The sequence below is a fragment of the Macaca fascicularis genome, chromosome 16 (genome assembly GCF_037993035.2).
Source record: "Macaca fascicularis isolate 582-1 chromosome 16, T2T-MFA8v1.1".
Lineage (NCBI taxonomy): Eukaryota > Metazoa > Chordata > Mammalia > Primates > Cercopithecidae > Macaca > Macaca fascicularis.
In genome coordinates this window covers 66,275,033-66,301,604 of record NC_088390.1, presented here as the reverse complement: position 1 = coordinate 66,301,604, position 26,572 = coordinate 66,275,033, and the positions used below count along the sequence as shown (strand labels likewise).

Genomic DNA, 26,572 nt, shown 5'->3' with positions numbered 1-26,572 from the left:
CAGGCCCGGAAGAAATGGGGCCCCGGCAGGGGGAGACGGAGGCGGCACACGCGGAGATGTAACGCGAGGTCACTCATGGCGTCACTACGCACTGGGTAAGGCGAAAGGAAAAGGGACCAGATGCCCAGGTAGGCGGCAGGACTGGCGCAAATGGGGCGGGGCAGCCGGAAGGAGAACTGCTGCAGGGCTGGCCGGGCGGGTCTGACCCCAGCTGCCCACTCGCCCTTGCGCTGGCCCCCTCCGGCCTCCCGCAGGGATCCCGGGCCAGCCACGAGAGCCTCCGTCCCCTCAAACCGGGCTCCCTCGCCGCCAACTCTAGTAAAGCAGCAGCCTTTCTCCCAGGCGCCCGCTGGTTTGCAGAGGCCTGCTATGAAGAGCTTGTACAAGTAAAGCGTTTGCTGAGCCAAACAGGCTGCGGCGAGCATTGAGCCAACGCATATCTTTTGCAAACATCTTTATTAATCTCGTATAAAAATAAGGTCCATGGACGGTCCTCGGGGCTGGGGCTTGCGGGGGCGAGGTGCACTTTATAAGTTACAGGCCAGGCTCCTGCTGAGGCTAAGTATGGCTATTTGGAGGGGGCTTTGGGGTGGGTGCTGCAAGCAGCATTTGCCCTCTGTGGCAAGAGGAGGATGCACCAGCCCGTTTGAGGCGGGCCACAGCGGAGGAGGGGCTGCCCGGCCAGCCGAGCTGAGGACCACCTTCCTTGAGCCTCAGCCTGTCCACGGCCCCACACCCTTGCAGAATCCACCTGCGGAAATAGCGGCTACAGCGAGAGGTCGGACGTGACCTGCAGTGGGGGGCCTGGGGGACGCCGGCGGGCACTGCGGCGGCCTGTGTCTGCGCGGATGTAGGGCTGGTTCCGCAGATCTGGCAGCCGAAGGAGACACATTTACCCTTTAGGAGTCTGCCCAGAGCTGGGAGCATGGCTCCAGGGCACAACCATAGCCTCCTAAGGACTCAGATTGTGTGCACATGGCAGGGGTACCATTTATGTATGCCAGACCCGCCCCCGCCCCCAACGGCAAATCACATCCCAGCCATCCACTGGCCCAGGAGAAGGCAGCATGCCTCAGTTCCCCCAAGGGTCCCGGGGGCTGTGGGCAGCGTGGGATCGGAGGCCAGGTCATCTGGGTACCTGAGGGGCTAGAGGGGCATCTCTTCTCCCAGGCTGGCCTCACAGAGGAGCCGGGATGTCCGCTTGCCGGTACGGGCCGTGAAGGGCACCGTCTTGATCACTGAGTGGGGGTGGGGCGGGTGAAGGAGAGTAGAGAAAGGAAAAAGGAAAGAAAAACAGAAAAGGTAGCAAGAAGCAGTGTGGCAGCCAGTCCCCCAGAGGGTAGGGGATTGGGTCAGAAGACAGCATAGAAGGATAGGCTGAGAATAAGACCAAGGCCTGGCCAAGCCCTTACCTGTGATGATGTCTTCAATGGCCCCGTCACGGTCGCTCTCATAAATGAGTGGCTCCTTCTGCTGCTTCCGTTTCAGCTCAGAGATTAGGTCCATCTGTGCCCGCCGGGCCTTTGGCGGTGACTAGGGGGAATTTATAGCTCCAGCTCCAGGAGGCTTCCCCACCACCAAAACCCTGGAATATCTGCCTGGTCCCCCACAGCAAGGACAGCTGGCTTGAGCAGAAAGAACCCTTTCACATCCCAGGCTCCTGGGGCAGGGTCCGTCTGTAACAGTGAGGGTGTGGGGGTGACACCCGAGGGTGATGAGATGCCATGCATCCCTGCAGCCCAGTACCAAGCCCAGGAGCAGCGTCCTACCTTGTGTGCTGGGGGCTCCCCTTTGCCCAGGGTATCAACGCCTGCCTCCTGGGCAGCGGCTTCTTTTTTCCACTGTTCCACCTCCTGCTCAGCTTTCTGCGGGCCAAGGCAGTCTCCATGAGGGTGGCCCTCCCTACTGCCCTACCCACCCCCTAAACAGAAGCAGTCCCACCCCTCCGCTGCCCAGTGGAAAGGCTTCCGTGCCCTACAGGGTTCCCAGCCTGCCCCAGTCCCGAATACCTTGTAGGCCTTAACGAAGCGGCTAAAGAGGGAGAAGAACAGGCCTGGGGATGTGGTCTTGGGGTTCTCTCCGAAGTATTCCACCACGGACTCAAAGGCCTCCTGCGGGCACAGCCTGTCAGCCCCCCAGCTTAGACCTCTCACAGCCTGTGCCCCCCAGGACACTGGCCACCTGATCTCAGCTTCTCCCAGGCAGGATGGCCCCTCGTTCCTGCTGCATCCCCCCAAGGGGTCCCAGCTACAGCCACACCCCTCCAGGCTGGGCTACCTAGTGCTCCTACATCCCCCACCTCCAGGTGAGGCCAGCCCTGGCACACCTGAGCCGTCTTGCTGTCTGCTAGCAGCTTGTCCATGGTGGGCGAGTTGGCCCTCAGGAACTCCTTGAGCACCACGCAGTCATCCTGCCGCACAAACTCCCTCTGTGTCAACTCTAGGCCTCGCTGCAGGGAGCGCACGTCTGCCAGGACACTGTCCAGGGACACTGGGCCAGGGATGGGGCAGTATCAGGTCAGTGAATCGGAGAGGCAGTCCTCCCACCAATTATATCCTGTGGCCACCTAGCTTTCTCCCAACCTACCCCAGCCCACGGCCCCTCCCCGCACCCAAGGACCTATATACCCCCTACCTGAGCCTGCCTTGTCCAGGAAGTGCAGGTCGCTGTGGAAGCCTGTGAGTTGCGGGTACTTCTCAGCAATGACCTTCACCAGGTAGTGCAGCAGCGTCTGCTTGCGGTCAGTCGACTTCATCTCCAACAGCTGCACAAGGACCTGTTGTAAGCCACAGGCCACCAGCCAGTCCCCAGCCCCAGCCCCCAAGCCAGGGTCCCCTCCTCACCGCATCCAGGCTCTGGAGCCTGAAGCCATAAGCTGCGCCACGCTTGCTACTGTTCATGTAGTTGCCGAAGGCCAGGACGATCTGGGAGAGGCAGGGGAAAGGCTCAGCAGAATGCCAGGGCTGAGGATACTGCTTAAATATATTGCACAAGGAGGAGAAGAGGTGGCAAGGAGCAGGCCCCACACACTCAGCCCCTACTGTACTCCTGCACAGGCCCCTCAGATTCACAGCGCATGTACGTGTGTACACACAGGTCTCACAGATGTGCAGAGTTAACACCATGGGCACACCCAATTTTGTCCTCTGCTAGTCCAACCCAAAACTTGTTGCCAGCATCCCCTCCTAGGCTGTGTGGTCACTGCCTTTCCACCAGCCATTTCTACTGGTTCCTGGGCCCTCCACTGAGCAGGTGACATTGCTCACAGATCAACGCTAAAGGGGACTGAGCCCTCCGGCAGGGTCCCAGGTGAGCTGCTACAGACACGGCTGCTGTACCCCTTCCCATTCACCACCCCCCTTAGATCTGTCCTTCTCAGCATGTACATGAGAAGTGGGAACGTTATCTTTGTTGCATTGCAGGTGGGCAGGGCCTGGGTCTCCCCCTCACACTATCCAGAACAGGCAAGGGTGGGCCCCACCTCCTGGCCCCTCACCTCCAGGATCTGGCGGAGTTTGTCAGAGGACTTGATGGACATTGAGGCTGCAATGATGGCATTCAGTTGCTAGGGGTAGGATGGGGGAGGTAAGATAAGTTGGGGCCTCCTCCATCTGGAGGCTCAAGTACTCCCAGATTCCCTGCTGCAGCCCAGGCTGGGAGGTGCCTTCTGCCCATCCCCACCCAAGCCACACCGCCCTGCCCGCTCCGCCCACACCGGCATGAGCAGCTGGGCTGTGTCTGGGAAGTTGCCCAGGAAGGTGAGTGTGGTCATGCGCTCCGGCAGGCGCGGGATGCGGCTGAAGTGTAGCATGAAGCGGTCCTCCTCCGACAGCTCCTCCATCGGCCGCTGCTCCCGCTCAAAGCGGGCGATGAGGCTGCGCTCATACTCTGTGGGCAGGAAGCGCATCAGCAGCTCCAGGAAGTCCAGGCCCAGAGCCTGCAGGTCGTACCTGTGGGAGGGAGGAGAGGGGAGAGTGGGCATCATCCATACCCACCAGTCCCTGGGAGCAGGGCTACCCCTGCCTTGATTGAATAAATGAATTTCAGTATTTTCTATTTGCCAACAGCTTCAGAGAGCAAGAGGTAGGAATCCAGAGAAACTGGGAACCGGAGAGCCGGGGTCCCCATCATACATCAGTGGAAGACGCCCAGCTGTAAATCCCATAGCCTGGGTGCTCACAGCTAGGCAAAGAGGCAGGGAGGAAGTGGGACATCCTAATTTAGGCATGGACTCAGTTTTCTCCACCTTAAAATGGGGACAAGGTTCCTGGACCAGGTTGGTATGAAGCTTGATGAAAGAGTTCACCATTGAGGCTCTTTTACTAGGATCTGCCTGACAACCCCAGCCTAGCAGAGGGGCCAGACTGCCCACAAGTCCGGGGCAGGGACACTCACGCCTCAATGGCTTGGCAGATGCGCTCGGCCCCCAGGTTGCCCTTCCGCAGGGTGATGGCCAAGTTCTTGGCCCGGTTGGCCTCAATGAGTGTTGCCTTGCTGGGGGCCTTCTGGGCTGCCTTACTCTTGAGAGTGCTGAGGTCCAGGCTGGGGCCTTGGGACTTGGTCTTGAACTGTTCCTCAAAGTCACTCATGTCCAGCTCCTGAGGGTACACGGTGAGGAGGTGGGGCTGGGTGGGGCAGGGTCTGGCACTCTCCTGGCTGAGCACAGTGCTAGAGCCACCCATCTGGCCCTGACCAGGCCACCAGCAAAGAACCAGTAACCCAGCCTGACCACAGGCCCTGATGGGAGGCACAGGGGAAGCACAGGGAGCCTGGAGGAGGAGGGCCGCCTAACGGGGGGCACCCAGACTTGGGGCCAGGACAGCTAAAGGAAGAGCTGAACTGGCCAGTGGTAAAAAGGAAAAAGGAAAGGACATTCCAGCAGAGGGAACAGAATGGAACAATGGCAACAATGGCCTACAGGCAAGAGAACACATCCTTTTGGAAAACTGGAAGTGGAATCAGGAGGGCTGAAGCCTTGGCTGCCTGTGGGAAAGTGGGAGGAAAGAGGCCTGGAGGCAGAAGGAGTGGGATGGGGGGGATGCACCCCTCTGCAGGGATGGAGGGGAAGGCGTTTGGGAAGGCAGGATTCTGCCTGTTAGAGGTATGGGTCCAGTCTGGCTTAATGCCCATCCCTGGGCCTCCCCCATCTCATCTGTGAAATGACTTGGAGAAAACGACTACCCCCAGTGCCCAGCCTGATCCAGGCAACTCCCCTCTTACTCCAGTGCCCATATGCGGAGCCAGGCAGGGCCACTCACCTGCAGCACCTTCTCATCATTGAGCTCTGTGAAGACGGTGCCGGTGATCTGGCTGGGTTTCAGTGCCACCCAGTTCAAGAGGGGCATTCGGAACTTGGTCTGGATGGGCTTCTTGGCCTTCACTCCTGGGACGGGCGGGGGTTTGGGAGGAGTGGTGAGCACTGGGGGTACTGGAGGGAACCTGGGCCCAGGGAGGGCTGATGGGCCAGCCAGGAGGCAGCAGGAGCCCCTAGGCAGAAGACTCTGGAGGACACTGCGGCCCAGGTCCCTCCCTCCATCTCCCCCAAGCCCCGGGCCCAAGGTGGTCCACTCCACTTACCTGGGCCCAATTCTGAGTCGCGTCTTCCTAAGGCATCAGGAGGACCTCCCGGAGGCGGCGGCGGCGGAGGCACCGGCCCGTCAGTGCCCGGAGGTGGTGGCGGTGGCGGTGGCGGGGGTGGGGGCGGAAGGTCTCCGGGCAGCGGCGGCGCCGGCGGGGGCTCCGGGCTGCCAGGGAGAGGCGGGGCCTGTGGGGGCGCCGAGGGCGGGGCTTCCTGCGGGGAGGGGAGGCCGGGCAGTGGGGGCGGCGGCGGCGGCGCTGCTCCCGGAGCCGGCTCCGCTGCAGGTGCGAGATCTGAGCCAGCGAGGGCGGGGCGGGGGGAGGCGCGAGTCAGCTCCTTGGCTTGGGTGGGCTCCTCTCCGCCTCCCCGCTCTACGCATGCGCTTCTACCTGAGCCGAGCCTACAATCCAAACCTCCCTCGCCCAACTCTGCCCGCCACAGATGCCCCTGGGCTCCCCTCCAGACCATGCCCCGCATCCCCGCCAGCCTGAAGCTCCTGCGCACCTGGGCTGGGGGAGCCGGTCGGCACCCCCGGAGTCGGAGCATCACCGCCGCTTGGAGTTGCCACAGCGACGGGGAGGATCTCGATGGAGACAGCATCCCCCGGCCCCCGCAGGATACGGATTAACCCCTTCTCCTCCAGCTCCTCCACCTTCAGCTCCAGGGCCGAGGGCCGCGTCGGGGCAGCGGGAGGTGCTCTCTCAGGCTCGGGGGGACGCCTGGAGGCGCCCATGGCGGTCGATTCGCTGAAGCGCTCCTGCGAACCCCACGGGAGGGGTCAGTGCCCACCAGCAGGCTCCTTGGCACCAAATCCCCATCCTCTTCCCGGGGTGGAGGGAGATGTCAAGCCTAGAAGCCGAAGCTGGCCTGTTCTTGGGTGCCCGGCCCACCACCCGCCCCAGCCTCACCCGCAGGGTCTCCAACTCCTTGCGCGCCTGGCTTAGCTGTTTTTCCAGTTCTGCAATCTTGGCCATGGATTCGTTCTCCGCGTCCCGAAGCCGCTCTGTCAGCTGTAGCACCGGCACATGGTGAGCCCCGACCCGCAGCCCGGCACTGGCACCGCCGGTGAGGGGGCGGCATCAGGCATGCCTGCCTAGAAGACTGGGGGAGGCTCCCAGATCCGCTCAGCCAGGTGCCAAGGGTGGGCCGAGCCTGGCACTCGAACCCAAGCAAATAAGGAGAGGAAACCAAGGTACCAGTGATGCGGGAGGTGGAGGGAGAGGAGGAGACTGAGCTGGGAGGGGCCCCAGGCACCCAGTTCAGTTCATCTGGGGACTGAGCCTGGGTAGAGGAGGGGCCTGTCAGTGAGGGCACTCACCCACACTCATTGAGAAAGACACCCAACAGATTCAGGCTTTGGATTCAGGCCAGGCTCTGGGGCCAGGCAGGCAGCACGTCCAATGCACAACTAGAACACTGTCTGCTGCCCAGTGCCCATGCCTGCGTGTGCCCTGTGGGCCTCTGATGTGCCAGGCTGGGGTCAGGACCCACTCTCACCAGTGCCACCTGCTCCTGCAGTTCCTCCATGTGCTCCAGCACAGCGTTCTTGGTCTCTGTGTCCTCCAGTAGCGCCCCCACATCAAAAACATTGTCCAGGTACGCCTGGATCTGCACCTGCAGCTTGTCACTCTCGGTAAGCCGAAGCCTCTGTCCCCCAGATGGAAGGAGCAGGGTGAGGCCTGGTGTGCGTGTGGAGGGAGTCTTTCCAAACCCCCCACCACCACTGCCACCCAGAGGAAGGGGCCTGAGCCCTAGCCCACTTTTTCTTTATTTTTTAAGATATAATTCACATATCATAAAATCCATTTTAAAGTATACAATTCAGTCATTCTTAGTATAGCCACAAGGTTGTGCAACCATCACCATTATCTAATTCCAGAACATTGTCATCAGCCCAAAAAGAAACCCCACAGGCGTCAGCAGTAACTTGCCATTCTCTCCTCCCCCAGTCCCTGGCAACCACTAATCTACTTTCCATCTTTATGGATTTACCCATTCTGGACATTTCATATGAAGCAATCATAGAAAGCCGGGCGAGGTGGCTCACACCTGTAATCCCAGCACTGTGGGAGGCTGAGGCAGGTGGATCACCTAAGGTCAGGAGCTCAAGACCAACCTGGCCAACATGGTGAAACCCCTGTCTCTACCAAAAATACAAAAATTAACCAGGTATGGTGGCAGGTGCCTGTAATCCCAGCTACTCGGGAGACTGGAAAAATCACTTGAACCTGGGAGGTGGAGATTGCAGTGAGCCAAGATCGTGTCACTGCACTCTAGCCTGGGCGACAGAGCAAGACTCCGTCTCAAAAAAAAAAAAAAAAAGAAGCAGCAATCATAGAGTGTGTGACCTTTTGTGTCTGGCTTCTTTCACCTAGCATGTTTGCAAGGCTCACCCATGTTGTAGCATGTGTCAATACTTCATTCCTTCTTGTAGCTGAATAATATTCCATTGTATGGATAGACCCCCCGCCAGTCTGCTCTCTACTTTTTCTTAATCCTGGCTTTCAAAAATCCAACCCCGAAAGCCCCGCTCCTCCAGGAAACCTCCTAAAAGAAGCAGAGAAGGAGCTGCAGCTTCTCTGCTCAGGCTGGGCCAGGAAGCACCAAGCTGCTCTGCCCACCTTCCCCAGGGCAAGGAACTTCTCCATGTCCTGGGCCCATCCAGCATGAGCCAACTCCTGCTTCCACCCTGTATCTCTGGATTCCCCATTACGTCCTGGAGTCAGAGCACCTGTCTGAGGCTGGTGCTCCCAGAGCCAGACCCTGGGCCACCTTGACCTATTCTGGTGCCTGCAAAAATAATTCCACAGACTGGGGGCCTGGTATGTGCCAGGCACTGGTCTATGCATTTAGAGTCAAGATTATCTTCTATGATTCTCCTATTTGACAGATGGCAAAACTGATACTCAGAGAGAGGAAGAGACCTATCCAAGGTCACATGGCAGGAAATGGCAGGGCCAGGATTTAAACCCAGGTCTGCCTGACCCCAGCACCCGTGCCGCTAACCACTCAGCCATACTCTGCAGTGGGCAGGCAGTTAAGTCTGGGGGGCAGTACAGGGCTTACCTCCAAGTACAGGTCCAGGCCCAAGTGGGTGAACTCATATTGCAGGAAGACACGGAAGTTCATGTTCTCCACCGAGTGTACCACAATGTTGATGAACTGCATGCAGGCCACCTGGGAGCCAGGGACATGGGCAGATCTATGATCCTCTAGGTGGCGTTACTCAGTGCCTTCCACCTCCACTTACCCCAAGCCTCCCTCCTTCTCCACAGTTCTCACTCCACTAACTCCCAGCCTTGGCCTGCCCAACATTTCACCTCCATGTTCCCTCAATCCAGCCCCCTGCCAACATCCACCCTTCCCCTACTGACCACTCAGTCTTTATGCTTTGCTGGGGCAGAGCCCATTGCCCAGCACCCAGGACCCTAGCTGCTCCGTGCACCCAAGAGGGCCTGGCCCAGGCCTCAGGCTGCTGGGCTCCTCAGCTCACCATGAAGTCGATGTTGCTGTCCTCATTCCGGAAATATTCCATCAGCTTTTCAAAGCGGTGCTGCTCCCCACACACCTGGGTAAAGGGAATGGCTCTCACTGAGGCCCAGTGACACACGTCCTAAGCTACCTTCTGGCTGCCACACCTGTTCCACTTAATTCAACAGGCTCCTTTCCAGTTAATTCGAAGTTGAGCCACGTCACTCTTCTGCTCAAAACCTCCACTCTCTCTCAATCTCCCACTCCCCCTCACTTTTTCCACTCCAGCCACACTGGCATCCCACCCCAGGGCCTTTGCACTTACTGTTCCAACTCCCTGGAGAGCCCTCACTTCCACACCAAGTACCTTGCTTCCTTCACAGCTTTGCTCAAATCTCACTTCTCAGTGAGGCCTTCCCTGACCACCCTGCAACCAGGGTGCTGGGATTGCAGACATGAGCCACCACACCTGGCCTCTCTTTATTTATTTTTTATTTTTTTATTTTCATAGAGATGGGGTTTCAGTATGTTGTCCCCCTCCCTCTGAAACATTGCTGGCTTTTTTCTCACAGCATTTATCATTTCCTAACATACTATGTAATTTACATCGTTTCTGTCCTTTCCTGTCTGGTTTCCTTTGTTCACTGATGTGCCCCAGGTGCCCTGTTCCTGACACATACCAGGCACTCAATAAATATTCATTAAACGAATGAATGAATGAAGATATCTTCTGCATCTTATGCATCCCCACACATCTACTTCTTGCAAGCCTGTTAGCCAGAGTCCACAACTCCTGAAGGTATGAACCAAGGCTAGTTTGAATCTGGCAAGGCTGAGTCAGAGGTTCAGCAGGTCCCTGTAGTCGTCCCTGCCCCCACCCAGGTGGTGCCTTTACCTGACTCTGCACCTTCCATTCAGAACTTCCCCATCCCAGATTGTTAAGCCAGTGATGTGGCTCAACTTCAACTTTTGGGCGTTCCCCAAATGCCCACCCAGTGTCCCCAGCTGCCTCCACCAAAGGCCACAGCTGCCAACAACAAGACTCCAAGCAACACCATAGGGGGAAGTGCATGTTTGGGTGAGGGACTCCGGTACCTCCTTGAAGTTGTCAAAGGCTGCAAGGATGATGTCATGTCCTCCCCGCACCAAGCACACGGCCGCCAGCAGCTCCAGCACCAGAGCCTTGGTTCTAGAGAGAGAAGGGGCAGGTTGTCCCTTAAGAACAGGCAGGACCCGCAGCAAGGGTGGGCACAGTCCTGGCTAGGAGGAGCATAGCGGGTGCGGAATGAGCCTCTGAGACCTGGAGGACAGAGTAAGCAAGGGGCTAAGTAGGAGAAGATTCTAGATATGGGAAAGGTTTGGGGCCTGGACCTCACCTGGGGTTCTTGTTGTTGAGGCTCAGAGCAATCTCATTGACACAGGCTGGGTGGTTCATGACAAGGCTGAAGCCAGACTGGGGAGAGAGGAGAAGTCAGTGTCTCCAGGAAGGGACCCCAGGACTTCAGGCACCCCAGCAGAGTCAGTGCCACGCCACACTGATCTTTAACTGCCCTCGAGTTTAGGAAGTTCTTCATATCCAACTGCAACTTCTTCTGTGGCCACCAAAACCTGGCCTTGTTTCTCTCTCTCTCTTTTTTTTTCAAAATGGAGTTTCCCTCTGTCACCCAGGCTGGAGTGCAGTGGTGCCATCTCAGCTCACCACAACCTCTGCCTCCCAGGTTCAAGTGATTCTCCTGCCTCAGCTTCCCATGTAGGTGGGATTACAGGCACCTGCCACACCCCCAGCTAATTTTTTTTGTATTTTTTTCAGTAGAGACGGGGTTTCGCCATATTGGCCAGGCTGTTCTCAAACTCCTGACCTCAGGTGATCTGCCTGCCTCGGCCTCCCGAAGTGCTGGGATTACAGACATGAGCCACCACACCTGGCCTCTCTTTATTTATTTTTTTTTATTTTCATAAAGATGGGGTTTCGGTATGTTGCCCAGGCTGATCTCGAATTCCTGGGTTCAAGCAATCCTCCTGCTTTGGCCTCCCAAAGTGCTGGGATTACAGACATGAGCCACTGCACCTGGCCTCTTTTTAAAATACCTTTGTGTTTCCAAAAGCCAGCATCACGCACCTTGGACACCGTGAAGCTGTCTTAAAGGCTGGCTAAGTAAAGGAGGGCCCGGCTTCACCCATCAGACCTCCAAATGAATTGACCTGAGACTGTTCTCCCCTGGCCCTCTGTCCAGCCCTTCTTGGTAGGTGTGCCCTGTCCCTATGTGAGGCTCCTTCATGTCCCAGCCATGGGCAGGGGTACTCAGAGAACCTGACAGAGGCAGCAAAAACATGGGCTTCCCCTCAAGACGCATCAGCCTTAAAAGTCCGAGCCAACAGCCCAGATGCACAAGTTCCCCAGCACAGCACAGGGTAAAGGGACGGTGGATCCCAGAGCCTCGGCAGCTTGTGTAGCCCCCAGTGAGGACAGGCTGGGCTCTCTAGTCCCCCAGTCCCACACCCCCCGGCTGACCTGGTAGTTCATGATGGCACGCAGGCACATAATGCAGACGTGGACGTCGTCCTTCTGGCTAACGATGCGGGAATTCCGCAGGGCCTTCCTGCTGTGGGCGGGGGTCAGCCTGGGCGGGGTGTGGAGGAGGCAGCAGGGGTCAGAGTGAGCCCCAGCTTCCTGTTCCCCCACCACTCAGATGGCCTCTGGGGTAAGAGGAGGTACATATGGAACCTGACGGCACCACATCCCGTCCACCCAACCAAAGAGGCTGGCTGAGGGGAGGCAGGCTTCCTCAGTCCTTAGACCTGGGGTCTGGCATGCTTGGAAGATGGGGGACACGGAAGCTAGACCTGGAGTCTGGCATGCTTGGAGGATGGGGGACACGGAAGCTAGACCTGGGGTCTGGCATGCTTGGAGGATGGGGGTCACAGGAAGCAAAGACACTTCCCAGGGGCTTGGTAGGGCGGGAGCCTACAGAAGGAAGAAACATGGGAAGGATCACCACAAGGTGGCGCTCATGGCCACTTGGGCTCATCTTCCAATGTGAGAGGCGGATCTGAATTCACGCCGCCAGGGTTCAGGAGCATCCCAGCTCACCATTTACTAGACGAGTCACTTAATCTCCCTGTCCCTCACTTTCCTCGCTTCTAGAATAGGAATGCTAATAATAGTAGCTTCCTGTCAGAGTTGTTGGGACTATGAAATGGGCTTAGAACAGTGCCTGGCACATAGTAAGTGCTATATGACTGTACTCCCTTATTCTTCGCCAACAAATGTGTGATGTTTTCATTGTTGCAGAACTGCCGACCCGGACTTCCACATGTCAGTCTCCCTGACGATTCTATCACATTCCCAGTAACAGCGGGAGGCCCCGCCTTCACCCGCTCCTGCCACATCACCCTTTCCCGTCATTGTGCTAATATGTCAGAGTTTTTGTTCATGCTGTTCCTTCTGCCTGGAATGCCCTTCCCTGTTCCCATGGCTGCCTATAAAGCCTGTATCTGTCTGTGAGACATAGTGCCAGTGTCACCTTTTCTGGGAAGCCTTCCTGATGCCCCAAGTGGTGGCCACCTCCCTTCTCAGAGCTCCCAGGCACAATTCCATGACAGCCTGTCACACTAAATTGTCCCCCACTTAGACTGTGGGTCCCTGAGGGCAGAGTGACCTGTCTCGTGGGCACCTGCCACACATCTCATACATACTAAGTGCTAAAAAATAAATGTTTGTTGAATGCATAATTGCATGAATGGACAAATAACATATTGTGAAAGTTTGAGGCTTAATATGCAATCAACCCCCTAGACCCAAAGTAGGAAGCTGGGGATCCACAAGATGCTCTAGGGTCAATCTACTGCCTGCTTCCTGCCTCCCAGCAAGATGCCCATGTTAGGATGGAGGGACCCAGCCACAGTACTGAACCCAGGGACATCAGCTGAATACCTCATCCTACCCCGCCACCACCCTGGGAAGGAGTCAGCCAGGCATGCACCTGCCCCTAGGTGGCTACGTACCGGGGAGAAGGGGGACACCTGGAGGCCGCATGGGAGAAAACAGGGGATTAGATGCATACAAGAGGGGTCCCAGCAACCCAGAAGCTCCCTTCTTATCCCAGACCCATCCAGACTCCAACTTCTAGGTGCCCACCCCTGATGGCTTCTTTTTTCTTTTTCTTTCCTTTTTTTTTTTTTTTTTTTTTTTTTTTTTAGACAGGGTCTCACTCCGTCACCCAGGCTGGAGTGCAGTGACGCGATCTCGGCTCACTGCGTCATTCATCCCCTGGGCTTCAGCGATTCTCCCACCTCAGCCTCCTGAGTAGCTGGGATTACAGGCGTGCGCCACCACACCCGGCTAATTTTTGTATTTTAGTAGAGATGGGGTTTCATCATGTTGGCTAGGCTGGTCTCAAACTCCTGTCCTCAAATGATCTGCCCACCTCAGCCTCCCAAAGTGCTGGGATTATAGGCATGAGCCACGGCACCCAGCCCCACCCCTGATGGCTTCTTAACATACTGGTGCCCCAAACTCTGTATGAGTCCCTTACTCTGACCCCTAATGCTTGGCTACCCCTCTCACCAACCCCAAGGGCCCTGGGTGGGCTGGCTAGATGCAGCAGTGTGGGGGCTGAATTCTCTGTTCTCCCACGACCCCACCTTGTGGCCCACATACTTGATGGTCAGGTGGCGGCTTTTGGGCACAGAGGAGGGCGGACCCTTGCTGAGGTCTTCCACCGACTGCTCCAGGGGCTTGTTTTTCTCTGAGTTGGAAGCCCCGTTGTCTGTGCTCTCCATGTCATACCTGGGGACAGGATGCAATGGGGCTGGAGGCCAACACTGCAAGGACCACTTAAGAGGGGGCAGAAGAAACGCAAGGAGAGACAGACCTGCAGGTGAGACTAAGGAGCAGGAGGAGGAGGCTGTGTTCTTGGCACTGTGCTGAACATTGTGGTGGAAGAGAGGCCACCCCTCCCTGTCAGGGAAAGGCTTCTGGAAGGGGCATCGCTCAAGGCCAAATGCAGGGTTCCAGGGTAGACTCGGGCTGCCCGGCTTGGAACTGGCCAGGGGAGTGGGTGAGACGCAGGGAGACGGGGGTCAAAGCTCTGAGGAGTGGCATGAGGCCTAGGGGCAGGAGGCTTACGTGACAGAGCACTGGGCAAAGGCCAGGTACTCGAGGAGCACATCCAGGCCGCGGTTCTCTTCGTTGAGGAACTCCTGCACCCACCTGTGGGCACAGGGCTCCCTGAGCTCCAGCGAGGAAGGAGGTCCTGTCCCCGATGGGCACAGAACAGGGACAGCAAGGGCCCCTGGCGTGCCCTTTCAACCCCCAAAGACCCAATGATACCAGGGGATTCTGGGAGACTTAGGTGGGTCCCACAGCCCAGCCATGCCTCAAGGTGCCAGTCAGAGCATGAGCAGGAGAGGGAGGGGAAGCTGTCCTGGACACCCCCAGGAGGTGGTCCACAAGCACAGCCCTGTGTGGGGGGCAGGGGGAGTAGGAAGGGGAAGCTCCAGGGGCTGCCTGGAAGCAGAGCCTTCCTAGTCCCAGAGAGGAAGATCTGAGCCCTCACTCACCCAATGTGGTTTGTCCTCAGGGAGGTCTCCAGCTCCCGAAGCACCTGGGTGGACTCCTGAACTCGCCTCTTAAACTGGGGACCGAGAAGAGGGAAGGCTGGTGGGTGGAGCCCAGCCTCCCACAGGCCCACCAAGTCCTGAGGCAGCAGGCAGCAGCGCCCACCCTCCTCCGACTGGCACAAGTGGCCTTTCATGCTCAGCCTCCCCCACCACCTCCACACACCTGCCTAGCAGAATAAGAACTCACAGGCTGCGTGTGCTCCCCCATACACAGACACACAGGGCACACACACCCCTGATACATGCACACACTCAAAGAGGCAGGGTGTGCGTGCACACACACACACTACATGAACATCCATATACATGCACTCTAAATACAAACATAGGATGTCCACACATCCCTACATGGACACACACATTCTCTCTCTCTCCTGTATACGGACTCAAGGGTGCACACACACACACATCCATAAGTGGACAAAATACACACATAGTATACACACACACCTACATATGGACATATGGGCTGCACATATGTATACACACAGTATAAGTACACAAAATGTGTCCATGTAAGCACACACAGGATGCACAGGGGAATGTCTAAAGGGCACGCCCAGGGCACTCTTAGTCTCCTATAAATACACAGACACACACGAACACACACACACATATACTCATACATGCACTCACACATGCACATAGAAAAGTCTGTACACACAGTTACTCCAGCTGTCCAGAGCTTGGAAAAGGTGGGGGAAAGGGACAGAGAAAAGAGGGGAGACATGTACCCCCAGGTTGGACATCCAATCAGCTGCTACCTTTCGGCTGACCCCACCAGTATCCACATAACTCTTCAGCTTCTGGATGTAGGCTGCAGGGGGGTTCTTGACTTGAAACCGCTCCTGGGGAGATGGAATGGGGTGTACAGAAAACCAACCAGAGCTACCCCAGGGCAAATGACCAGTTCTCGTCCCAATGTTCCATTCTCAGCTCTGATCTGAGGTCCCAGGCTTTCTTAAGACGCCTCTGAAATACCAAAGGTATAAACCCAAACAATCCACCAAGCCACTTTCTTTGCTTTTATGTTATCTTTCTCTTTTCTTGCCCTGTGGTCCAGGCTGGAGTGCTGTGGCACCATCATAGTTCACTGCAGCCTCCTACTCCCCAGCTCAAGCGATCCTCCTACCTTAGCCTCCCAGGTAGCTGAGACTACAGGTGTGCACCACCACACCCAGCTAGCATCGGGCCACTTTAAAGACCCCCAGCCTAGGCCTAGTCTGCCCTTCCCAGATGGCCTCCCAGGCCACAGCCCTGACACAGCTTTGGGGTGGACTATGCAGGGTTAGTCCTGCGTTGGCAGGACCCTGTGTGCTCCTCTCCTGTGCTCAGCGATGCAATTCCTAACTCCCCCACCCCACTGCAGGCTCCAGCGGCCACTGAAACAAAGAGGCAGGGACCACGGCAAAGACCCCCTCCCCAGAGGGGCCCCCACCCTTCCAACCCAAACCCCTCAGATTCACCAAGCCACCCCTCAGACTTTCACTTCTTCCAGCCCTTTGAGCCCCCAACCTCTGAGATGCCAGGCCAAGCTGCTCCGAGGCTGCTCTGGCCCCTATCACAGCCCCAGAGCCTCCAGGGTCAGCTCCCCACCCTCTTCCCACTGCCCAGCCCTTACCCCTGGACTGCTGCCCAGCCAGCCCAAGCCATCTGCTTCATTAGCAGGAGGCGAAGGCCCAGCCTTGGCTCCCAGGGGAGGCTCTCAGCTCCCTCCCCACCCCCAGCCTCTGCAGCTCCCTCCTTCACAGAATCCCTGCAGTAGCCGAGCCCCACCCAGCCTGGCGCTGGGAGAGGGTCTGCCCATGGCTGACCACAGCCCTTGAAGCTGGAGAGGCGGGGGCAGCTGAGTGACCCGTGAGCCCAGGCGCCTGGACGGAGCACCAAAGCAGGGGTCCAAAGTGGCTGGCCTTGGGGAGTTGCTGGTGGACTGCAGCTCCTCTGGACCCAAGGTAAAAGGGCAGGAATTCCCGCCCTTCCCCCCTCCCTCCCATGGGGTCAGGTGAAGATGTCCAACCCCAGGGTTGCCCTCTCCCTTCCCCAGTCCAGAGAGGTTTCTCAGGAAGCTCAGAAGGAGGACAGTGACAGTGACAAGGCCCCAGCTGCCCCAGCCGGTGCCCCTGAACCAGCCCTGCCAGCTCCTCTGAAGCTGACCCGGCCCTGCTCATGACTCACAAGTTCTTTTGGGGAGTTCAAGAGAAGGGGATTCGGGAGTCCTGCAGACCCCAGTACCCTCCCCAGGTGCTACATTGGCCACTGAGCAGAGTCTTGGTCCTATGGGCAGTATGGCGGTGCCCCTCTCCCCATAGCCCCAGCCTGGTCAGGGCTGGGTGCTGACAGTGGGAGGGAAGGGGTGGCTGGGCAGTGCTGGCACCTACCTGATCACAGATGAGCTCCCACTTCTTCTCGTTGTCATACTGGCTCAGCAGCTGGACTTTGTCCGGGGGCAAGTTCATGCAGTTCTGGGGAGAGGGAGGACAAAGTAAGACCCCTGAGCCTGGGGCCCCAACAAGTGGGGAGAGGAGAATGGGCATTTGGGGGAACCCACTTGGCTTCCCAGGAGGTACATCACCCCCCGAATCCTCTGACCCTAGGAGATAAGTAGTGTTATCCAAAGAGAAAGCCAAAGCCAAGAGAGACAGAGCACCTTTCCCGGGGCACACCAGCTAGAAGGGACAGCAGGATTTGAATTTGAGTCTGCCTGCGCTGTGTCACCCCCCACACCGCCTCCCTGGCCTGCCTGGTGTGGAGACAGGTGCGTGGGTTGTCAGCCTACCTCTCTGGGGACCTGAGACACTTCTGGGCTCCAGTTTCCCTGTTGGGGCATCAGCTCTTCCCCTATTCTGGTGGGAAACTAACAGGGGAGCCATCACCAGTCAGGCCGAAGTGTGGCCTATTGCCAGTGTCCCACCTCCACGTGCCACCAGATCCCACGTGTGTACAGACCAGGCCTAGGGCACCAGTGCCTCACGAATGCCAGAAACCCTCCTGCAAGGAGGGTGGACAGCAGCCTTCTCCTCATCCCTCTCCAGCCCCTCCCATCTCGGGGAGAAAGCTGAGAAAGGAGGGAGAGGGCTGGGGGAGCTGACGGCAGCCATGTCAGCAGGCAGGGAGTTCCAGATCACAGCTTCAGGGGTGGGGAGATTTGGGGGGAAGGTCACTCCACCACAGCACTGGGGAGAAGAGTCAATGCCCTGGGTCTGTGGTGTGGGCCGCCCAGCTGGGACTCCCCCAGGAGCTGAGAAAGGTCAACAGAGCTCCGCGTGGGTCCTTCTCCTCCCCTGGCCACAGACGACAAGGGTGTGGTGCCTCTGCCACCACAGAGCAGGTTACAGCCAGCCCCGGGCTGCAGAATCAACCAGGTGTCAATAGCACCAGGAGCCTTCTGGACCCCCGGATTTCGCTTGTCTCCCTGACAGACCCAAAAGATAAGGCCAGTTCCCTTCAATTTAGTAAACCCCAGGTTATTGAGAGCCTTCTGTATGTCTAGCCCAAACAGACAATTCCTGCCCTCAAGGAGCTCTGAGTTGAATAAGGGTCTCCATCGGGGATGTGGGAGCCCCCGAGGGCTCCTGTTGCCAGCCATGGTGGTTCACGCTCCACACCCTCAGTCATGTGGCTCTGAGGAGAGGCCAGAGCTGGAGCACTCAGGGAGCCACACCCACCTGAGGCTCCCCAGCCAGCTTCCTCTCCAGGGTGCCAGGCCTCGTTCTGGGGATCCAGCCAGACCTTACCCCCAAAATCACTGTCTCGGGTCAGGCCCAGACAACAGGAAGCTGGGTGCGCTCAGCCTCCATTGCTTAAGCTTTCCGGCCAGGCCCCACTGGAGAGGTGAAACTGCCCCTCCACCAGGCCCCCCGCCCCCAGCGGCTGGGGGGGTGGGAGTACGTCATCCTCTCCCCCATTGCGAAAGTGAGCCTGGATTGAGGAAACCACCGCTGTCTCATCGGCCGCCCTCCCCCCCGCCCTCCAAGGGCCAGGACAGCTCCAGCTACCACAGGGGCAGGGTGGTGGGGGGGCGGGCAGGGGGAGATCGCCCAGGAGTACCAAGGAGGCGGGGTCATTCTCTGTCTGTCTCTGTCCATCTGTCTGTCTCTCTCTCTGATCCGTCTTGCTGATGATCTCTCTCTGTCACCCCCACCCCACAGGGACAAGGTGGGAGCAAGGTGGAAGGGACAAAGAGGGGAGACAGGGCCAGCAGTGCCAGGGAAACTGGAGCCGTGGCGGGCACAAAAGACGGAGATGGCGGCCAGGGAGTGAGGGGACGGAGCCCAGCACGGAGTCACAGAGGGGACAGCCGCTTCCCCACATGAATCCTCCCAGGCCCTCACCCACCCAGGGACTCTTTTGGTTCTGGAATGGCCCCAGCAGCACTTCTAGAGGCAGTAACTAGTCACAATGACATCCCCAACAGCCAGGTAGCCAGCTCCGCCAGAATGCCTACTGTGCAGGGCACTGCTCCGAGCCCTGCGTGCCGACGACCGCCCTCCACCCTCACTGCCATCACTGGCACCGTTAACATTCCCATCTCACAGGTGCAGGCACAGATTAGTTTAGTGACCTGCCCAAGGTTATGAAGCCAGTAAGAGTAGAGCTGGGCTGGCTTTGAGCCTGGAGCTGACTCTGAGCCACCACCCGGGTCCACTCCCCCAGGAGAGCCCCCTGGTTGTTACTGTGGAGGGGAAGCCTCTGCTGGGGCCTGGAGCACCTGTCTGAACAGTGGTGGAGGGCAGGGCGCCCATGCCCCTTCCCCACCTGGGCCTTCTCAGGCCCCCAGGCCCACATGCCAGCCTGCCAGACGGGCTAAATTTAGCCTCAGAAATCAAAAATAGCTCTGACAGCGCCGAACACTAATTAGCAGCTGCTCCTCAGCTGTGGCTGTGCCCACCAAGGAGCTGGGCACTCCAGGGAGTAGGAGAGGGGCCATCAGATGCCACTCACTCGGGGTGGGGTGAGGCCATCCTGAAAACAGGAACAGACCCCCAGACCAGGGCCGGCAGCAAGCAGCTGGGATGGGGGCTGGGGGACACACGGAGAGTTGGCTAACAGTGCTCAAGTAGGAGGGGAGGGGCTGGCAGTCCAGGTGGGCAGGATACCTGCCTCCTGGGCGGGGGGGGAGGAACAGCGATGAGCTGCCACATGGAGGACCCGGAGCTGGCTTCCAAAGACCCAGGCTCTGGGCCCAGCTAGCCCTACAGCTTCTTTGCCCCTTTGGACCTCAGCTTCCTCCTCCATCAAATGGGCGCACTCCCTCCCCAGAGCCTCACACTCACGGAGCTCCTGGAACACTCAGTGAGAAGCTGAGTTTGGATTTAACAAAGCTCTTCAGTGGTCTAACAATATGAAGAAGCACTTCACAGAGGCAGGAGTGGTGGAGGGGCAGGGGTCCATGGAAGACTCCAGGGTGGGGGATGGTAGAGTGAGCAGAAGTTTGTGAAAACATCCAGAAACACGGGCTTGTCTCCAAGGCTTTGGCCAAACCTTAACTAGCCTTCAGCCTACTTTCCCTGCTGCCTTTAGTGCTTTGGGTCAGATGAGGAAAGAGACAGGATTCATCTTTTAGGGTTGGCCGAGAAAAGGAACTGATTCCCCATATCTTTCTATTAGAATGTGTGGGGACCATTCTCCTCCCTCCCTGCCCTGGGTGTGAGAGGGGACCCCCAGCATCTGCTCACCTAAGGCCAGCCCCCAAAAGACCCTGCTAAGAGCCCTTCCCCCACCTCCCCCACACCAGTGCTGACTTCTGAGACAGTGTCCCAGGAGGCTGAAGGGGCTGCGTCCACATCTGGATGCAGCCACACCCTAGGGTTTCACTTTCAGTTTGAGTGGAGCCTATGTCCCAATCCACCTGCCCATCTCTCCCTATGGCCTAGCCCTTCAAGCCCTAGGGTACCCCTGAACTTGGACATCAATCCCATCTCAGGCCAGCCCCACAGGCGTTCCTCAGCCCGATGGGCCCAGAAGCTGAGCCTGTCCCCCAGCCCCCACTCCCCCGTCCATCTCCCTGCCACCTGCCCACCTCTATATGGTCTCAGCCTTAGTTGTAGTGCTCTCAGCGCATCTCCAAACACAATTGATTTTACCCACTTGTTTGAACTTTGGCATATAGATTTTCTGGAGCTCTTATAAGCAATTCCAGGCTTACAGGAGAGCTATGAGGAGACCCAGCCCTAGGATCAGGTGCTGAGGACCCAAAGAGCTAACAGTTTCTCCCATCAGAGTTCAAGGGTCCCCACAGCTGGGAAAAGGGCAAGCAGGGTGGAAGCCACTACCTATGTCATCCGGGCTGGTAGGAGAAAAACAACACCGACAATAGTAACAGTAACAAATGTTCCCCAGACACTTTTCTTCAACTCAGAATTAATCTCTCAATCCCCAAACATTCCGTGCTAAGTGCCATTCTAAGCGCTTTACATCAAAACTCATTTAAACCTCAACAAGCCTACAAAATAGATACTGTTATAATCCCTATCTCACAAATGGGAAACTGAGGCTCGAGGAGGTTAAGGTGCTTGCCCAGGGTGGCCTTGGTGGCAAGCTAGCAAGGAAGACCCAGCTTCCTCCAAAGAAGGAGCACCCGGGGAATGGGAAATGTGGGTCCTGGCCCCCAGGGGTCTTCTGCAGACAGCCTGGCCCACGTCCCCCATCTGAGGAACCAGGAACAGCCAGCCCCACTTCCTGCCACCCAGCGCCCCACGCTTCCTGTTGTTGCCCACACCGAGCTCTTACTCACTGGGGAACCCCCCCCCAGCACACCCTCTCTCAGGGGGAAGTGGAGGCCTCCCCTCCCCCTCCCATGTACACACTGCTACCGTTAGCACCACCGCTGCCCCACCCTCCAGGAGAGGTGGGCCCTCCCTCTGGCGGTTTCCGGCCACCAGGCAGTTTTCTGTCTGGGCCCCACTGCTGGTGACCTGCATAACGGTGGGGAGGTTGCCTGGCCCTCACTAGCTAAGGATCTGGGGCTCCTGGGGAGTGCACAGCAACCTTGGGTGCTCTTGGTAGTGGAGGTGGAGGGAGGGGAGAGGCAGGGTCTGGGCTCCCTCCGCTGAATGGGCCCTGAGATGAAGAAGACCAGATCAGCTCCAGCTTTATCCCCTTCCTCACAGTGGAGGGCGGCTACTGAGAATCTGCTCTGTGCCAGACACTGTGCGAAGTCCTCTATTTCACCCTCTCGACAATCCTAGGAGGCCAGCAGATGCCATTGTTATTCTCTTTTTACAGATGAGGAAAACTACAGCTCAGAGAGGTTAAGTAACTTGTCCATAGTCATGCAGGTAATGAAAAAAATGAATCTCAGCCCCCAAACATCATGACCCCAAAGCTCAGGAAACGCCCCTGCCTTTCCCATAAGTAACCCTCGCCCCCTCAAAGGCCACCCAAGCCACCTTCCAGGGCTCCATGTTCCCAGGAAAAAGGCAGAGATGGCCCCGAGAACACCTGCTCCTGCCCATCTCACCCAGCTCTCTGCCTGTCAGCCCCAGATGTCACTGTGAGTCATGCCCACCACATCCGTGGCTTTCCAGGGTTAATGTGCGCCAGCCCTGCCTGCTGGGATTGTCACCCCTCTCCTCTGCCTAGCCCAACATCAGACCACATGGCCGCAGCCCCCCTGATATCCTCTGACCTGCAAATGGGAGGCATAAGGCCTGAGCGACCCCATGGCTCTGTGTCCCCACACTTCATCTGCCGCGTCCCAGAGGTGGGAGTGGCCAGGGGGCCAGTGCCTCAGTTGCAGTCCCTCCTGCCCTTTACTGCCAGCCCCAGAAGGGAAGAGCCCCAGCTGCAAGCAGGACTCCAGGCCCAAACCCAACATGGGGCCATCCTGACCTGCCCACACAGCCTGGCCAGGCACCCCGGCCCCTGGGCACAAGCTAAACACCCATCAGGCAAATGCCTCTCCACTGCTACTGTGCCAGCATGGCTCTTGGCCTCATGCACAACACCCCTGACACTTCCCTTGATCCCTCTGCCCCAAGGTTATGGGATTCTCCCTGCCCGGCAGATCAGGGATGTCCCAGGCCCAGGTGTAAGTGTGGCTCTTCTGGCACGCCTGGAAAGGTCGCCTTGTCATCCCCGTCCCTGACCCTGCATGCCTCCCAGGGGAAGGCATGAAAGGGCTGGAAGACACCCAGCCTTGGGCATGGGCGTGGGAGAGGCGAGAGCTTGGCGCCCCGCCGGCTGGTGTTCCCACCATCGCAGCAGGCCGGTGGGGCTGGGCAGCCATCGCTCCTCTGCTGTTGCTAAGGCAGCAGCCGGAAACCCTGGCTCAACCTGCTCTTTCTCTCCACCCCCATTTTAAGCAGGGGGCACCCCTTTCTTTCACAGCTTTCTTGGAAAGGTAGCCCCCCACCACCCACCCTTGCATGGGAGAAGGGCTCCCTGCACCTCCTGTCTGGCTGTAAGTGGGGACATCCCTCACCCACAAGAGAGGTCCCACAGCCAGGAGAGGAAGGAGAGTTTAGGGTCTCAGGATCTTACGCCCCACTAGGGACAAAATGGGAAGGAAGAGGTTCCCTGGGGCTGCTGGACCAAATCCCTGAGGGCAGGACTGTGCTTTTCCCATGGAGAGTGGGGACCACTGATGGCAGTGGGCCCACCCCTCAGCAATCTAAGGTTCTTCTCCTCTTAGACACTGACCAAGGACAGGACTCAGCTCTGGCCATGGTGGTTAGGGTGGGGGTTCAGATAGTGACCCACTCTGAGATACCCACTGCCAGACCTGAGGGTTGAACCAGCTCTTTAGCCCTGGGCAGCCTCAGGCAGAGGTCAAGGCTGTTACCCTGGGGCAAGCCTCATGCCCCTGCTGGTGGGGAATGAGAGGAACCAGGGTCTTAGCCAAGTGTCCTTAGATTGGGTTTAACCTGCCCACACAGGATAAAAGACAGGCTGAGCCACCTCAGGAAGAAGGTATAAACACACTGGGGTTCCTGGGCACCCAGTAGGGGGTAAGCCCTGGTGGGTGCTGCTACCCTAAATTTCTGCTAGTCACCTCCACTTTCTCCACCAGCACACCCTCTCTGGCCCACCTGTGGGTGTCCCCCCTCCACATCCTGGTACTCAGGGACTCCCAGTGGCATTTAGTGTCAGACTCTGCCAATCAGTTACAGCCACAAATCCAAGCAGGGCAAACAAGTCTTACATACACATCAGAACCTCACCATTTGACTTGTGGATTTTCCCCTGGTCTGAATTATTCACAGGGCTCCTCCCCATCAGCGTGCTAAACAGAAGATTGGGGTCAGGACCTCACCCCAAGAGGTCCATAGACACACACTTGGGGGAAAGACAGACCCATGTCCCTCCAACCAGGTTGGCAGGGGTCCAAGGACCCACCACCAACACAGGCTCCCCAGATGGCCCCCAGAGACTGTGTCTCCTCATTCTCCCCCCTCCCCCATCTGCTCAGCTCAGCTTTGTGAAGTCCTGTGCTTGGGGAGCGGGGAGCAGGGCAGGTGGAGAGATGGAGAAGTCAGACACCCGCCTGGTGTGAAGCGTCCCTCAGTGTCCCTGCCCTCCTCTAATTAAGCAAGGTGTCTTCACAAGGATGGATCCCTCGCCACCCCATAGCTCCTCCAAACTCCCCCCAGCCTTCTCTCGGGAGGAGAGAGAAGCCAACATTTTCAGGAACTGTTAGGAGGCGACCCTTTGGGGCCAAGCGGAGGATCTAGACAGCCTAATGACTGGCCAGGAGAGGGGAAATGATGTCAAGGAGATGGAGGGCTACCAACTGAGCCAGCACCCTCTGCGGCCTGTGCCTCCGTTGAACCCCCACCCTCAGACCTGCAGGGCTGTCTGCACAGACTGGGAAATGCATCTGGGAGAAGGCACAGCCTCATTTGCCTGTCACCCAGCGTCCAGCAAGGGAAGGCTGACAGCAGGCAGGCCACCAGGCAATGAGTTAGAGGAGGGAGCCAGGGCCAGGGCATGGGGGTGAGGGGTGGGGGGAGGGAGAGTGAGCAGCTCTTCCCCTCCCTACTTCTGCCTCATGCAGGGTCTTGGGGACCCCTGAGTCTGCTCTGGAGCCCCCACCCCACTGAACATGTTGACTGTTTCCAGGCTCGGCCTGAGCTGACGGTTCCCTCCCCAGAGGCCTATTCACCAGCGCCCCCCCTCCAATTCCCCAGGTAGGCGACGGTGGGGAGTGGTTCCAGATTTTGCTCCACCCCTCGCCCGGGCGACCCACCCGTCCTGACCCTACCCTCACTCATCTTACTCCCTTCAGTGGCTTGGAAGGGATGCCCCAAGATAAGAGCCACAGGCACCCTGGCTCTGACATATGGCGGGGGAGAAACACAGATAGCTCCGGGCAATGAGCCGATAACCCGACTCCCCGCAGCCCAGGCGTCCAACAAATCAGGACCCAACACCTCCAGCAGGTCTCCCGATCCCGGGAGGTTGTAACCCTTTCATCTTTGACCCCAGACACAGAAAAGCAGATGCCCCAGACCGGCGCCCGGGAGCTGGGCCTGCGTGCAGTGGGGAAGGGGGCGACCCGGGACCCCTGTGCGTGCCCCGCTCCCAACTTCCTCACAGGACATACTTGTTTAGACCTTTAAACCCAGCTGGGGTGGAGGTGTCTTAAGGAGGGAGATCGGGCGATTACTGAAGAAAGTTTTGGGGGGACAGTGCTAAGTCACTCTGAAAAAAAGGCCACTGTCGCTCCCACCCCCTGGAGGGGGCAGCTGCCGGACCGGGGATCTCCAAGCGGCACCTGAGTCCCCGGGGGCGGGGACGCGCGCCCAGCCCCTGCCGCGCCCCTGCCGCCCCCCGGCCGCGCCCGACGCGCCTCCGGGTCGCACTCACCAGGGCGCGGTTGAACCTCTCCTCCAGCTCTCCGGCCGCGGGCATCGGCTGCTTAGGAGGCGCGGGCTGCTTCGGGGGCGGCGCGGCGGGGCTGGCGGGCTGCTCGGTGCTGCCGGCCGCGTTGCCCATGGTGGTCCCCACCCAGCCGGCCAGGCGCCTCCAGCCTCGGAAATCCAGCTTTCCGGGGGACGGGGACAAGGCTCCCGGCCCAGGCAGGGGCGAGGGGGCAGCGGCTGGCGGCGGCGGCGGGGGTCTCGGCGGCTGGGGGCGCTCGGCTCAGCGGCGCGCAGGGGCCGGGGCCCGGCGTCCCATCGGGGCGGCCCCGTCCGAGGGACCGGGCGGCGAGCTGCAGGGTTGGGGGAGGAAGTCAGGCTGCAGGCCGCCAGGGCCAGAGGGCTGGGCCGGGGGCAGGAAGCTGCGGCGCTGGCTCCCCCCTCGGCGATTTTCGAACTTCTGCTGTCGCTCCCCGTGCGCGCAAACCGCAGTTCGCCGCCGCCGCCGCGCACCCAGCCCCAGGGGGGCGGGCTGGAGGGAGGGGGCGAGCGCCGGGCGCCGGCCCGGGGACCCCCGCAGCCATGGCGGGCGGGGAGGGGGCTGCCCAGCCGCTTCACCTGCTGCAGAGGGGGCGGCCGGCGCCGCTTCACCTGCCGGAGCGGGAGGCCACCGAGGCGAGGCCGAGGCGGCGGCGCGCTCGGCTGCGCCTCCGGGTCCTAGAACCGCATTCTCCCGCTCGCCTGGGGCGAGGGATTGGCCGGGTCTGGGTGAAAGGGGTCACGGCCTGGGGATCCGAGGGTCACATCTTCTCCGCACCGAGGATCTCAGCGACTGCGAGCACGGCTCGGAGACTCATGGTGGTGCAGCGTTGGCGCGCCAGGGCTGCGTCCCCCTCTCGGGTCCCCGACTGAGAAGGTGGGAACCCCCTTCCAGGCCCCCCACCTTTTATTTCTCTCCTCCCCTGCTTAGCCCAGAGACGAGCTGAGGACCAGGGGGAGCCATCTCCACACAGGAACTCCTAAACAGGGTGGGGGGCGCGGACGCAGGCCAGTGGAGACCCCCGCCACCTGTCCCACCTCTACCAACCGTGCGCCTGTGCAG

The 26,572-nt window shown here is 58.8% G+C and overlaps 1 protein-coding gene and 1 long non-coding RNA gene across 15 annotated transcripts; one reads left to right on the top strand and one right to left on the bottom strand.

The window, feature by feature from the left end:
* Positions 1–441: 441 nt before the first annotated feature.
* Positions 442–26,153, bottom strand: FMNL1 (formin like 1). Of its 14 annotated transcripts, none has more exons than XR_012425953.1 (28): positions 25,478–25,846; positions 17,050–17,133; positions 15,406–15,519; positions 14,612–14,685; positions 14,178–14,261; positions 13,710–13,838; positions 13,055–13,072; positions 11,562–11,670; positions 10,426–10,502; positions 10,145–10,238; positions 9,072–9,146; positions 8,645–8,755; positions 7,076–7,225; positions 6,487–6,588; positions 6,083–6,335; positions 5,578–5,871; positions 5,259–5,383; positions 4,396–4,598; positions 3,716–3,950; positions 3,497–3,565; positions 2,844–2,924; positions 2,635–2,764; positions 2,327–2,490; positions 2,010–2,124; positions 1,770–1,865; positions 1,413–1,533; positions 1,139–1,238; positions 442–870 (listed from the first exon to the last, which is right to left on the bottom strand). XR_012425953.1 is itself a non-coding variant. In XM_045374634.3 (28 exons), the coding sequence occupies exons 2-27, from the start codon at positions 25,604–25,606 to the stop codon at positions 1,147–1,149; spliced, it is 3,489 nt and encodes a 1,162-aa protein (XP_045230569.2). In that variant the 5' UTR covers positions 25,607–25,823; positions 26,089–26,153; the 3' UTR covers positions 442–870; positions 1,139–1,146. The 14 variants fall into 14 exon arrangements, 10 of the variants coding, with proteins under 10 accessions (XP_045230569.2, XP_045230573.2, XP_073876018.1 ...); XR_012425951.1 differs by having other exon boundaries at positions 1,413–1,676; positions 2,010–2,111; XM_045374634.3 differs by adding an exon at positions 26,089–26,153 and having other exon boundaries at positions 1,139–1,533; positions 2,010–2,111; positions 25,478–25,823.
* Positions 5,947–12,798, top strand: LOC135967722 (uncharacterized). The gene is made up of 2 exons (XR_012425956.1): positions 5,947–6,770; positions 12,342–12,798. It is a non-coding gene; the product is annotated as an uncharacterized lncRNA (long non-coding RNA).
* Positions 26,154–26,572: the final 419 nt, after the last annotated feature.

Coding starts and splice junctions, on each gene's coding strand:
- FMNL1 (XM_045374634.3), bottom strand. CDS start 25,606: ATGGGCAACGCGGCCGGCAGCACCGAGCAGCCCGCCAGCCCCGCCGCG. Junction 5,384..5,577: donor CGACTCAGAATTGGGCCCAG/GTAAGTGGAGTG, acceptor CGCCCGTCCCAG/GAGTGAAGGCCAAGAAGCCC. Junction 1,534..1,769: donor GGGAGCCCCCAGCACACAAG/GTAGGACGCTGC, acceptor AATTCCCCCTAG/TCACCGCCAAAGGCCCGGCG.